Source organism: Hypanus sabinus, chromosome 14, assembly GCF_030144855.1.
Source record: "Hypanus sabinus isolate sHypSab1 chromosome 14, sHypSab1.hap1, whole genome shotgun sequence".
Taxonomy (NCBI): domain Eukaryota; kingdom Metazoa; phylum Chordata; class Chondrichthyes; order Myliobatiformes; family Dasyatidae; genus Hypanus; species Hypanus sabinus.
Window position 1 is genome coordinate 76,257,134 of NC_082719.1, and position 14,539 is coordinate 76,271,672.

General features: G+C 36.4%; 1 protein-coding gene across 3 annotated transcripts in view; it reads right to left on the bottom strand.

Annotated features, from left to right (window-relative positions):
- Positions 1–14,539, bottom strand: part of LOC132404887 (protein unc-13 homolog B-like) — a 439,816-nt gene that overhangs the window by 214,871 nt on the left and 210,406 nt on the right. For all 3 annotated transcript variants that reach the window (XM_059989454.1, XM_059989453.1, XM_059989452.1), the window contains exons 6-8: positions 8,350–8,423; positions 6,968–7,022; positions 1,202–1,424 (exon numbers count right to left, since the gene is read on the bottom strand). In XM_059989454.1, coding sequence (XP_059845437.1) covers positions 1,202–1,424; positions 6,968–7,022; positions 8,350–8,423 — 352 coding nt within the window. The remainder of the gene's footprint in view (positions 1–1,201; positions 1,425–6,967; positions 7,023–8,349; positions 8,424–14,539) is intronic.

Here is a 14,539-nt window from a genome sequence, read left to right on the forward strand (position 1 = left end):
AGCATAAGAACACTATACTGATACTAAAGTGTCAAATTGGGGCCTGCATATGAGATGTGTACAGATCTGATAGAATCAGGTTTAATAGCACTGACGTATGTCATGAAATTTATTGTTCTGCAGTAGTAGTAGCACATTGAAGAATACTGTAAATTACAATAAGAAATACAGAAAATGACAACATTAAATTATGCTTGGAGCAATAGTTTATAAGCAGTAGTTTATAAGTGCTTGGGGGACATGATGAATAGTGGAAGTGGAAAACTGCTGGAAGAATAATGATTAGAAAGAGAGCCAATAATGGAAAATGGTTGGTGAAAATTGTTGTATAGATGGTCACTTTGCATGAAGGGGATCTAACAGATGAAAGGAGCTTGGCAGAGCCATGGAAACTAATTCAGATCACGGGTTTTATGGGCAGAACCTCAGAGGCCTGGCTTGGAAAACAAGTAGAAGAAAGGAACAGTATTAAAAGATTGAGATAGTCCATTCAAAGTTGATTACACTCGACCAAATGAGTTAGAGGAAATAGATTGTATGGAGATTTCCACAGAAAACACGGCAGCATTGTGGTGCAGCCTGTATTGCCAAATCTTCACAGCTCCAGTGACCTGGGCTCTATCCTACCCTCTGATGTACGCGTGGAGTTCTCACATTCTTCCTATGAATGCATGAGCTCCATTCTCCTCCAACATTCCAGAAGCATGACGCTTGACTTCTCTAAATAGTCCTTTGTGTGTTGATGAAAGGTAGAATCCTGGTGGGGGTGACGATGAAAATGTGGGAATAAAATAGGTTAAGGTAGAATTATAATAAATGGGTGCTCCCCAGTTAATGTGGACTTGGTGGACAATGAACCTGTTTCCATGTTCTAACACTTCGATGGTATGAAATTGTGGACCATCTACTCCCCAGGGTAATTCTGAAAGGGATTACTTGTGCCAGGAATTTGAATATCAATGTATGTCTAAGCTGACTTGCATTATAAAGTCTGTGAAGGGGATGAGGGTATAGTTGAGTAAATAAATTTTCCATTGCTACGAAATCAAGATTGAGGAATTAGTCAACATTTCAAGTGGATAACATTGCATATTAAGTAAAATGTTATTGAAAGATTTTATTTTCAAACATAACTGAATATCAAAACTGAATATGAATCTAACAAGATGAAATGCTACCTTTCCAAAACGAGGGTACATACCTGATTCCTTTTTTCTCACGGTAATCTAGATCATAGTTTGGGATTGTATCAACATAGGAGTCCTGTGAACTTCCTTGGAGTTGAAATCTTGACTGAACAGGGAACTGATGAACAGACGCATTGGGCTGGGATGTGGTATGAAAAGGAGGTGGAATGCTGTTACTGGTCTCACTACGATAATCACTGTCTCTATCATCAACAGCACTGTCAGGATCTTCAAGGGCTGAAAAGAAAAAAAAAGGAAACTACTTACATCTACTGTTTATATTCTTATTTATGAGGGCAGAACCATCAGTTTTTGAAGAAATTATTTTCTGTTATAACTAGAAATTATTTCCTAGTTATAGTTCACAGTATAAGTAGCATCTGACAGATAACATCAAAATATCCTTCAGCATCATCTAAATGAGTTTTTTTTAAAAAACTGGTTAAAAATATTTTTTGATTTCTTTACTCTGCACATCAAAGGAAAAATGTGAAACAGTTTTTTTCCCGTATCTTCAGCTAACAGTGCAGAAAGCTGGCAATACAATTTAAGTTTCAAATTTATCTTTACAGCATTATGATGTGCAGATATTAAAGCAGAATATTACCTTGAAGCTGGTCCATGCACACACTGTTTGATAAATATCCATGCATTCAATGATATTTTGTTTTTATTTAACAAAGCAATACAAATAAAAGGAAAACAAAAAATGAATGGACATCACGAACAAAACACAGACAAAAATAGAAAGCTATGTAGACAAAGACTACTTGGAGGAAAATAAAACTAATGTAATCATACAATGAGGGATATTTGTATCCCCTCCATGTATGAATACCCCATGTCTCTCTGGTTGGAGCATGCTAATATAGGAGCCAAGGTACTTGTGAATAATAAATCTTTACATACTTTGCGGCTCTCCCCATCCGAAATAACTCCAATTGCCTGGTGGATGCAAACGTTGGCAAAAAAGGGGGAAAAAGAATACTTCAGCAAACCAAGGGGAATAACTTCTTTTAAGAAAGAAATCTCAGCATCTGTACATCCTGCTCAGAACAATGATGCTAAGTAGCATAACATTAAAAAAATCGTTTTTGTTAGTTCACTGTAGCCTAGAAATTGTGACCCTTTTATAATGCACGTTTTTATATCAATCGTAGCAAATTGGTTTCACTATGTTTTAACAAAGATGCAGCTGTATACTTTAAATGGGTTAATATCTCTGTTAAAATAATGGTATGAAACATTCACCAATGGCACTAATTTAAAGCTTTGCAGTACATGCATTGATGATTAAAAAAATACTACATTGCTGTTCATTAAAATTCTTTCCCCACTGAATGTGACTTCTATTGATGCATTTTCCTATATTCCGTTAAGTAGAAGGACAGTAGTCTGCATGTGAAATATTATGTAAAGCTCTGTCTTCCCTACAAAGGGAAGAATATCCCTGCAAATGAGAGGGTACAACAAAGATTCACTGGATGGATTACAAAGATGGCATATTTTTCATATAAGGAGACATTAAGCAAAAATCGATGATTTCTCCCTGCTTTTTAGAAGTATAAGAAAAACTCTCAGTAAAATATATCTAATATGAGGGGTTTGACAAGGGAGATGATGAGTTGATGCCTCGTCTGGCTAGGGTATCTCAAATCAAGGGCTACAATCTGAAAATGAGGAGTCAGCTATTCTGTAAAGGGTTGAGAAGAAATCCTAGGAGAATGAGTTGGTACAGGTATAGTAAGGGGTGCTGAAGTAACATATTAGCCTTGAAATATGGAGCAAGCACAAGGGACTGAATAGTGTTGCATTTCTAATATTTTTATTTTAAAGCATGATGCCTATATCTAGTCCTACACCAAATCCTACTCATTCCTGAATCATCATATAGAGTCACGGAGTTGACTAGCACAGAAACAGACCCTTCATGCACTCATCATGTCAACCAAGGTGCCTCGCTGTGCTAGTCCCACTTGCTTGTACATGGCCCATACTTCTGTATGCATTTGTGATCATTTCCTGGTAATTTACAAGGGCTCTCAATGCAACTCTCAATTTGAGTACAGGAGCAGGGAAGTTCTACTGGAGTTGTACAAGGCCTTTGTGAGACCGCACCTAGAATATTGTGTGCAGTTTTGGTCCCCTAATCTGAGGAAAGACATTCTTGACATAGAGGGAGTACAGAGAAGGTTCACCAGATTGATTCCTGGGATGGCAGGGCTTTCATATGAAGAAAGACTGGATCGACTAGGCTTATACTCACTGGAATTTAGAAGATTGAGGGGGTATCTCATTGAAACTCATAAAATTCTAAAGGGATTGGACAGGCTAAATGCAGGAAGATTGCTCCGATGTTGGGGAAGTCCAGAATGAGGGGTCACAGTTTAAGGATAAAGTGGAAGCCTTTTAGGACCGAGATGAGGAAAAACTTCTTCACACAGAGTGGTGAATCTGGGGAATTCTCTGCCACAGGAAACAGTTGAGGCCGGTTCATTGGCTATATTTAAGAGGAAGTTAGATATGGCCCTTGTGGCTAAAGGGATCGGGGGTATGGAGAGAAAGCAGGTACAGGGTTCTGAGTTGGATGATCAGCCATGATCATACTGAATGGTGGTGCAGGCTCGAAGGGCCGAATGGCCTACTCCTGCACCTATTTTCTATGTTTCTAACACATTTCCTTTGAAGTTCCCGCAAAACTACAAACTTCACAGCATATGCCAGTAATATTAAATCTGATTCTGATTCGATAGGGCTTAAATCAAGTTCTCATCATTGTGTTTGAATCATGTCACGGTCTTGACCTACTCTTTTCCTTTTTTCTGTCACTTCCTTCAAACCAGCAAACTCATTCAATTCTTTGTCTAAGTTTTAGCCATTTCTCATCACATCACTGATGACTGAACCTTCACCATTCTGGACCACAGTTTCAAATTCCACTGGTTAGAAATTCATCACCAGAGATGTAGCACTAAACAAGTGATGAAGTAATATATTTGCATTCATCTCTGGCCCTGAAATTTAATTCATCTGACAACTACTCCCTACCTCACTGCTTAATTCTATCCGATAAAAGACTTTTTAAAATTCAGCTCATTAACTTTGTGCTATTTCTCTAATACCTCTTTCTTTGACTTAAATGTGTAACATGCTGGGATGTTGCATCAATGTTAAAGGAACTAAATAAATGTATCAATCGTTCTTTCATATCTAAATGGATTCTTTTTAATTAGACCACAATAGCCCAGCAAGAAAAATGGATAATACAAAATTGGTAGAGATGTTCAAAAATTATTTTGAAACAATATTTTCCATGTTTTAATGCCTTCCTTACTAAGAACCAGTGCTGGAAAATGTATGTTCCTACAATAAAAAGTGTCTTCTGAGATTAATTCTCTGCATAATATATCAAAGCACTCAAGACTTCCTACTTTTCAAACACAATTTAATTTGCAATAATGCTCAGGTTTTAACTGTACTATTTCGCTTAATATCAGCATTATTCATCTGCCTGGATTTTCTAACTATTCCTGACATCCAGATCTTTAAAAATTCAGATCAGCCTTTACCCCTGGGAATGTTGCAGTTATGACACCCTTCATTAACATGCTGAAGTTAACTGATTTCACAAAGTTTACCATTCAACTTCATATTCGCCTCTGTGGCTTTCCTGATTCCATTCCCAATGACCACCAACCCTCCTCCTCCCCTTCCACCAGCCTGTTATTTCACTTGCCGGTGAAATCTTGTCTCTATTTTATCATCTCCAGATGTTAGAATGAGGGGTTTTTGCTGGGCATTCAACTTATTCAAGGTTAAACTCATTAAATGCAATTCTACCTGCCAGAATCCCTCGCCCATCAGTGCTCACCATTATGCTGATTTCAAAGCTCTCAAACATAAACAGCTCATTCTGAAAATCCTATGGAGGAAGACTAAGCAGGTTCTGATGAAGGGTCTCAGCCCAAAATATCGACTGTTTATTCCCCTTCATAGATGCTGCCAGATTTGCTGAGTTCCTCCAGCATTTTGTGCGTGCTACCCAAGATTTCCAGCATCTGCAGAATCACTTGTATTTCTAACAGTCCTTTTTAATTTTTCAACTAATTCACGGAGTAAGCTGCTTTACCACTCATTAAGCAAAGTGGCTACCATGGTGGTGCTGGTAATGGGGACAGGCTGTTTTTTGAATATCTTTGTAAGCCTTGCGTTTACGATAATGCAGAAGAAAACCACTTGGTCCTAAGGAAGCAATCTTATTCATTCCATTCTCCTCCCTTATTTCTTCTGCCTCTACAGTCTATTTTCTTTCACACATGCCCATCAACACCCTATGATTATGTTACAGTGACTGGCAATTCACAGAACCCAACTGACCTATCAGTATTCCAACAGGACGTGAGTGAAAACTGAAACGCCTGAAAGAAATGCATGTCGTTGTCAAACTCCACACAGACTGCACCTGGGCTGAGAATTCAGCCTGCATCAGTACTAACTGCTGCAGCCCCTTGTCACCTTGTTTACTGTTTGCAGTGTCCTTTATATTTACCAACTAAGGACTCCATGTTGTTTCCTAGACTGAGTGAAGCATAACAGAGCAGCGCTCCTTCCAACTGAAGTTGTAGGAGGGTGCCATAATCACGAAGGTTGGGGTCATCCCTTCAGGTTTTGCAACCTGCATAATCAATGAAGACTTGCTTTTGGCTTTTCAGAGACATGGAAGAGTTTTTATCCAACACTTCAGTTGTATATACAAACAGTTCTGAATTCCTATCTGTTTCAAACAAGCAGTCAACTGTTATTTTGGACCAACGAACCTGATATAATCTTAAAATAGCACCAGTCCCATTGCCTCTAATAAATGACTGATTATTAACTCCTGTGGATGCAATGGAAAGCATATGGAATTCAATTCCTTAATTAACATATTTTAAATATCGCCTTCTATCTCCTCTTCAAACTTGTCCAACCTGAAAACCTCTGAAGTTCATCTTTTCTCATACTCCAGTCTCCTGTGCATCTCAACACAACCTTCATTCCAACATTAGTAATGTGCCTTCGGCATTTTCACCACTGTTCATTTCTCCAACTTGTCTACTTCTTCAGTTATTCTGAAATCAAACTTTTAACACCCCAGGCCATATTTTTCCTGTTTGAAATATTATTCTATATTCAAAAAACTGTGAAAGTTATCTTATACAGAATGACGTATTGAAACTAAAATTCGAGCGAGTTGTGTGTGTTGTATGAGAACTAAATGAATTAAACTAAATTGAATTAAATGAATTCAATTTACAATATGTTTAACAAATCCAAAAACCATTTACTGATAATTTCTTCAGTTCATACTTCCATTATTTGGTATTTTATTACTTTCATGTTAGTGACATAAACTGCCTGCAATTAAATTATTGCACATATAGCAAAAATTTTCTTGCAAAAACTATCCATATCATGCAAGCATGATATGAGCAGTACCATGCAAAACTTTGCATCAACATGTCTCAAATAGTTATATCAAAGCACAAATGTGTTTAATAGAATTTTAAAATATAAAATGGAGAATTATCCAATTTTTTGTCCAAAAAAAAATCACATTTTGTAAGTGAATTTTCCAACTATGATTCTCAAATTAAAGGCTTGATGATGAATATTAGGAAAAAAAGCAAAAAACATTTTTAAGTGTGAGAAACTAAAATATAACAAACAAATTGTTCAAAGCAAAGCACTGAACAAAGATTCAAGCAGCAGAAAGCAAATTGTTATTGTTTTAAACTTACAACACTGGGAGGGAGCAGTGGGCAAAGGTTTCTTCTGGACTTCTCGAATTGGGTACTATACAAGACAAATCGTACATCATTTATATACATAGTTATTAAAATTACTAGTGGATGAACAATAATAATCTTGGCATTATAAACAAATATACCTACATTCAATTGCAAAGAATGAAGCTAGAGTTTATGAATATGCAAGTATGGTGTCCATGCACCCCTACCTGACCCAACTAACACATACTACTGGTAAAATCCCCATGCCTAAAAACCTGAATCCATTGGTTGAGAGTTTCAGGCCCACCATATGGACGTTAACACAAAACTAAGGTATTGCATGCTGTCTCCTTACTTGAGGCCTTGGAAGTAATGCAGAGGAGATTCATCATGTGATTCCAGAGATCAAGGGGTTGAGTCCCTTAGGACTCAACTCAGAATAATGAGAGGGATTCTCATAGAGATTTATAAAATTATGAAAGGAATAGATGAGTTAGTGGCAGAAAAGTTGTTTCTACATGGAAGTGCGACTAGAACTAGGAGATATCGCCATAAGATTTAAGGGAATAAATTTAGGACAGAGATGAGGAGAAACTGCTTTTCCAAGGGAGTATTGACTCTATGCAATTCTCTGCCCAGGAAGCAGTTAAGGCTACCTCATGAAATATGTTTGATACACCAACAGGCTTTTGCTTCGCAGGGGGATTAAAGGTTATGTGGAAAAGTCAGAGAGGTGGAGCTGAGTCCATGGATAGATCAGCCATGACCTTATTGACTGGCAGAACAGTCTCAATGGAAAAAGAGGCCTACTCCTACATTTATTACATTCTTACTATTCTTATGAATCATGCAGCATAATCTTTTTGTGTGTTACATTATTTAATTTTTTAAAACTGAGGACTTAACGCAAGTTGGATCTTCACTCTTGCAATGCACTAGAGATCCTGGATATCAACATCCATTGTGAAGATGCCTCTTTACTAGGCACATTTTAAATTGATAGGATCAATTAAGAATAATTGACTTGTGGAGATTAGGACTCGCCTAAAAAGGCAACCCTTTGAGGAGTAAATTTAGAAAGAACTTTTAAACACAAGCTGCAGAAATTCTAAACATCATTCTACTAACATAGATTGATGTTAGGTAAATCGCTATTTGAAATGTTTTAATTGGGTGATATTTACAGTTTCTTGAAGTTTGTCTAAATAAAAACAGTATTTTAAATTTTCACTTATGAAAAATGAAATATTTTAACTTTTTAGCTTTCTTTACAAATAGCATGTGAAGAATTCATTCCTGAAATTAAAATTACTATTTTAACAGTTTATGAATATTACAGTCATCATTTTACAATTAACATTTTTATTCACTTGAGCACATCTTTTATTAACCTCATCATGATTCCTTATGGCGTTCAACTCCTCCAGCTTCTGCGTCCAATATTTTGCTTCTTCTTCTGGGATATCTGTAATTGAGATATAGCTACAATTATTACATCTTCAGAGGAACAAACTATCTCTTACTGCCTCTGTAACCTTGATTAAAAGAAATCAAAGCAAACAATGAAATCGTACAGAATGTAATGCACTTAAATTACAAAGTTTGTAGATATGCATTATTTTATTGTCTCTTTCTTCACCCACTGCCGGCCCCTCACTCAACTCTAAAGCAAAGGAAACCTAAAACTTACCCATTCCAGGAGCTAGGCCCTGCTACCTGGAGATGATCTGGAAATTTTCTCAAATACCACATTTTCAGTTTGCTCTTCCTCACACAAATGCATGAGGAAAAAATATCATGAATACAATTATCAGGTTCATCAAGTCTCAGCACAACTCCCCAATTCTTTTGGAATATTACACTAATCTTAACATTTTAGACTCTTCTGATTAGATCAATATTCCAACAAACAAAGTTAGATCAAATTACATAATTCTACAAATATCATGCCTGAACTGCTGCAAGGCACAAATTGGTTATGCCCTTAGTCAAACTGTTAGACATAACCTGCTCATCATGCACAATAGTGAGATGGAAGAGGGGTTGCAAAGTTTGCAAGATTGTTTAGGAAGGCAAACACCACTGATATCATGCCAACCAATCTCAAAGTCACACTAACAGCAGTGGAGGTGTTCATGCCAAGACATTTGAATCAACTATCCAAAAGACAGGAAGGATTATCCAGAAATTGGTGTGCACAATGTATTAAAAATATTCACCAAAGGGTTTGAACAAGTTAGGTCTTTATTCTTTGGAGCGTAGAAAGTTGAGGAGGGACTTGATAGAGGTACTTAAAATTATGAGGGGGATAGATAGAGTTGACGTGGATAGGCTTTTTCCATTGAGAGTAGGGGAGATTCAAACAAGGGGACATGAGTTGAGGGGCAAAAGTTTAAGGGTAACATGAGGTGGAACTTCTTTACTCAGAGAGTGGTAGCTGTGTGGAATGAGCTTCCAGTAGAAGTGGTAGAGGCAGGTTTGATTTTGTCATTTAAAAAAAATTGGATAGGTATATGGACAGGAAAGGAATAGAGGGTTATGGACTGAGTGCAGGTAGGTGGGACTAGGTGAGAGTAAGCGTTCGGCATGGACTAGAAGGGCCAAGATGGCCTGTTTCCATGCTGTAATTGTTATATGGCTTCCTTTCCTGTATTATTTTGAAGTGGTACATATTGCACAGAATAAGTAATGTGCCAATGTGCAAGAAAATATTAAACTTTAAAATGATTCAATGCAAATCAGTAGTTGACAGAAGTACACTTCCAAATGAGTGACATGTCTGCAACAAAATTAGTATGAGTCACTAAAGTTGAGATAAGAATATCCATAGGGGAACAGGCATTACCAATAGTTTGCTCTTTAGCTGCTTTTGGAGAATTGTGTGATTGGAGGTATAGCTGAACTATTCAGTTTCACACAAAAGATCAAATCAAGTAATAAACTGAAAATCCACAAGGCATTGCAGAATTTATATTTAGACCAAAATATTATCCACATAAACAACACTTATTTTAAGTTATCACCTTCAAATTCACTTTGCAAAAACACATTCAATCTCAGATTGAGAAACACTGCAAAAACAAAATCACACTCCACTTAATGTCACACAATGAAGAACTTTCTTACAGTGCACATCGATCATCTTCTTTGCAGATTCTTGTCAGAATTCTCTTAAAGAATATAATAATGTCAGGACTACAACAACTTGAACTGTTGAAACAGTTGAATTTTTTTGAACACACAATCTGTTACCTGTTTTTGGTGCATCTATTGGAATTCTCCTGTGAATTACACGTTGGGTGATAATGAGCGAGACCTGGTGACACGGAAATAAAACAGAAAATGCTGGAAACGCTCAGCAGGTCAGGCAGCATATGTGGATACGAAACAGAGTTAACATTCCAGGTCAAAAACTCTGACGAAGGGTCAGGGTTAACTCTACTTTTTCCACAGAATCTGCCTGACTGGTGTTTTCTGTTTGTGAATCAAATTTCCAATATCTTTAAGTTTTTCTTTGGACTTTTGGTGACCTGTGACAGTGAACAACACTTACCTTCCCATTCACCCAGCACATTTGATCAGTTCAGGAGTATCAAAACAAAAACAGTCTTTGAATAGTACTTGATGTTGATAATAGATTGCCAATATTAACTTTAACATCCTTTTGTAATTACTTGGGGGAAAAAACTGGTTGTAAATTCCTTCACTTAGATCAATATTTTGATGGTCTACATGACAGAATTTTACCCCAAAAAAATTAAAAATTATGGAGAGTCCTAATGTGCAGCTCTGGAAATCATATTGCCATCATCAATCCTACATGGACATCAGAGGGCACCCTACAGTAGCATCTGTTGATGTACAATGATAGATGTAAACCATTGTGAAAGTTAGGTGGAAGTAGGCCTCATTTCAAGCAACAGCCTTTCACAGGTGTGTACAGGCCTGTATTATTTAAAGGGCTGAAGCAACAACTACTCAATTCAACCTGAAAGTGTCCCACTATAAGAGGTACACGATCTCCAAGTTCTCCCCTAAGTCATACACCACCCTGATATAGTAACATATTCATGCTCTTTCAATAGTACAGGATCTAAACTTTTGAACTAACTACCCACTAACATTCAGTTTCAGTGCCTTCACCATTGGTTCAAAATGATGGTCATCCGTACCTAGTAAAGGACGATAAGTATTGGGCATTAAATGGCAATGCTGTCAATAAGTTAGAGTTCTTTATTTCTAATGTGACCTAAAACACTATGGTCCCTTTCCTGGGATTATACCTTGAATGCTATTATGAATGAATGAATGAATAAATGAAATTAATTTATTTCGGTCAGTACAAAGATAACAAAAAGCATCATTTACAATGATGACTTCATAACAATGATTTCATAGGACAAAATTATAACAAAAAACATAGATATTCTTTAAAACAGACCAAAAGGGTATAGCCTGTAGCTACAGCTTATTAAGCCTGCCCCTCTTACTTATACAATAACATATTTGGCGTCAATCATTACATCAAAAACAAAAAATTTCAAGATCTTTTAACACAAAATCCAATTCCAAGTGTCATTTATTTACATCACTCCCATTCATTTTAAATCATATATTTTATATTTGTTCATTAAATAATTTTTAACTTTGTTAAGTGTAGTGCATGTTTTTAAATTCTCACTACGACTATTCCATAGATTCACCCCTCTGACTGAAATACAATGATATTTTACATTTGTTCTTATCCTCTGTTTTTGAAATATACATGTTCTTCTCAAATCATGTTGATTTCCCTCACTTTAAACAACCTTTGGATACTTTGTGGTAGCTGTCCATTTTTTACTTTATACGTAATTTCTATTATTTTAAAATCTACAAAATCTCTGAATTTTAAAGTGTCTAGTTGAATAAGTAGTGGATTGGTTGGTTCATAATGTCATATTTACAATTCGTATGGCTTTCTTTTGGAGTAGAAAAATTGAGTTTGTATTTGTTTTGTATGTATTTCCCCATACCTCTGCACAGTAAGTCATGTATGGACTATAAGTGAACAGTATAATGTATATGTAAAAGATTCCTCAATTAAGAAATCTTGTGCATTGTACAGTATTGCAATAGATTTTGACATTTTTGCTTTGACATAATTTATTTCTGTTTTCCAGCTTAATTGACTGTTACCACTCCTAAAAATTTTGTTTCAGATACCTTATCAATTTCAACACCATTTATTCTAAGTTCACTATACGAGTTTGGTACACGGTTTCCAAATATTAAGAATTTAGTTTTACCTAAATTCAGTGGTAATTTGCTAGTATCAAACCATTTCTTCATAATTTTTACTTCTTTCTCCACTGTATCCATAAGTTGTTTCAGATGTTCCCCACTACAAAATATAGTTCTATCATCAGCAAATAATATACATTTTAATGTCTGAGAGACCATACACATATCGTGTATATACAAAATGAACAGCAATGGACCAAGCACTGAACCTTGTGAAAGCCCACAAGTTACCCTCAAAAGTTTTGAATTTCAGTTGTTTATATGTACACACTGATACCTGTCTTCCAAATAACTACTTAATCAGTCATGTGCCACCCTTCTAATACCATAACTTTCTAATTTTGTTAATAATAATTTATGGTCAATAGTGTCAAATGCTGTTTTTTGATCAAGGAATATTCCCACTGTGTATTCATTTCTTTCTATAGTGTTTGATATTTCTTCTACAAAATCTATTAATGCTATTGCAGTGGTTCTGTTTTTTTCTGAAACCATATTGCTGTTCACAGAGTATATTATGTTTTGTTATGAAATCATTTAACCTCCTTACAAATATTTTTCCAATATTTTTGAAAGCTGTGAGAGCAAATCAACTAGTCTATAATTTGAAAATACATGCTTATGTCTGCATAAGTTACCTATTACTCAAGAATAGCTTCTCCAAACTGATAGTATTGTCAAAAGTGGTTTCAATTCAGATTTTCAGCAATTGCAGTGCTCTGAATTGTACAGTTCCAACATGTTTTTCCCCCCATCTCTTACATCAACACTCTCCACTCAATTTACACCTCATCTGCTTTCCCCATGGTCTCATAGCCAACAGAACTCTATTTTACAAAATTCAGCCTCTCTTGATATCCAACACGATCCTTTTGTTCCCTCCGCATTTCAAACTTTGCATAAAGCCTGTTAAATTTCTAATGAAGCGTCACATGAAACGAAGCAGAAAATGCTGATTAGGCAGCATCTGTGGAAAAAGGAGAAGAGGTAACACTGACCCTTCATCAGAACAGTTCTGACAGAGTCTTTGACCTGACTGAAATGTTAATTCTGTTTTTCTCTCCACATCTGATGCTTGACTAGCTGAGTATTTCCAGTATTTAATATTTTTATTTCAGATTTCCAGCATCACTTTTATTTCTGCTTTTCTATTACAATTTGCAATGCATCCAATTGAAAATGCACAAGTTATTAATGACGCACTCTTCCAAGGAAAAAAGAACAATCAATGGCAGCATGTCAGTACTAAAGGTGATGTTTTATAAAAGAAAGTACATTTCTTATAAATAGTGGAATACAAAAATAGGATTTGCACACCCAAAATATATCCCTGAAGATAAAAACACAAGGCTTGCTTGAAAATGAGTCTCAGATCTTATGTCTGTATTATCACATTTTAAGGTCACTGATTGACACATCACACTAACATATGGCAAGCAGATGGTATGGCTATATTCACCAGTGAGAGGGACCTTGCTGTTTATGAGGACAGAGTAAAACAAGCTGATATGCTTGAACATGACGATGTTAAGAAAGTGAATGTGCTAGAAGTTTTGAAAAACATTAGAGTAGATAAGTCCCCGGGGTCAAACGGGATATATCCCACATCGAGTCAGTATAAAGATTGACAGAACATCAAGAGGATAAGACGTGAAAGAATAGAGCCAATCAAGTGTGACAGTGGGAAAGTGTGTATGGAACCGGAGGCAATAGCAGAGGTACTTAATGAATACTTTGCTTCAGTATTCACTATGGAAACAGATCTTGGTGATTGTAGTGATGACTTTCAGCAGACTGAAAAGCTTCAGCATGTAGATATTAAGAAAGAGGATGTGCTGGAGCTTTTGGAAAGCATCAAGTTGGATAAGTCGCCAGGACCCCATAAGATGAGATGTACCCCAGGCTACTGTGGGAGGTGAGGGAGGAGATTGCTGAGCCTCTGGTAATGATCTTTGCATCATCAATGGAGACGGGAGAGGTTCCGGAGGATTGAAGGGTTGGACGTGTTGTTCCTTTATTCAAGAAAGGGAGTAGAGATAGCCCAGGAAACTATATACCAGCGAGTCTTACTTCTCCAGTTGATGGAGAAGATCCTGAGAGGCAGGATTTATGAACATATGGAGACGTATAATATGATTAGGAGTAGTCAGCATGGCTTTGTCAAGGGCAGGTCATGCCTTACTAGCCTGATTGATTTTTTTGAGGATGTGACTAAACACATTGATGAAGGAAGAGCAGTAGATGTAGTGTATATGGATTTCAGCAAGGCATTTGATAAGGTACACCATGCAAGGCTTA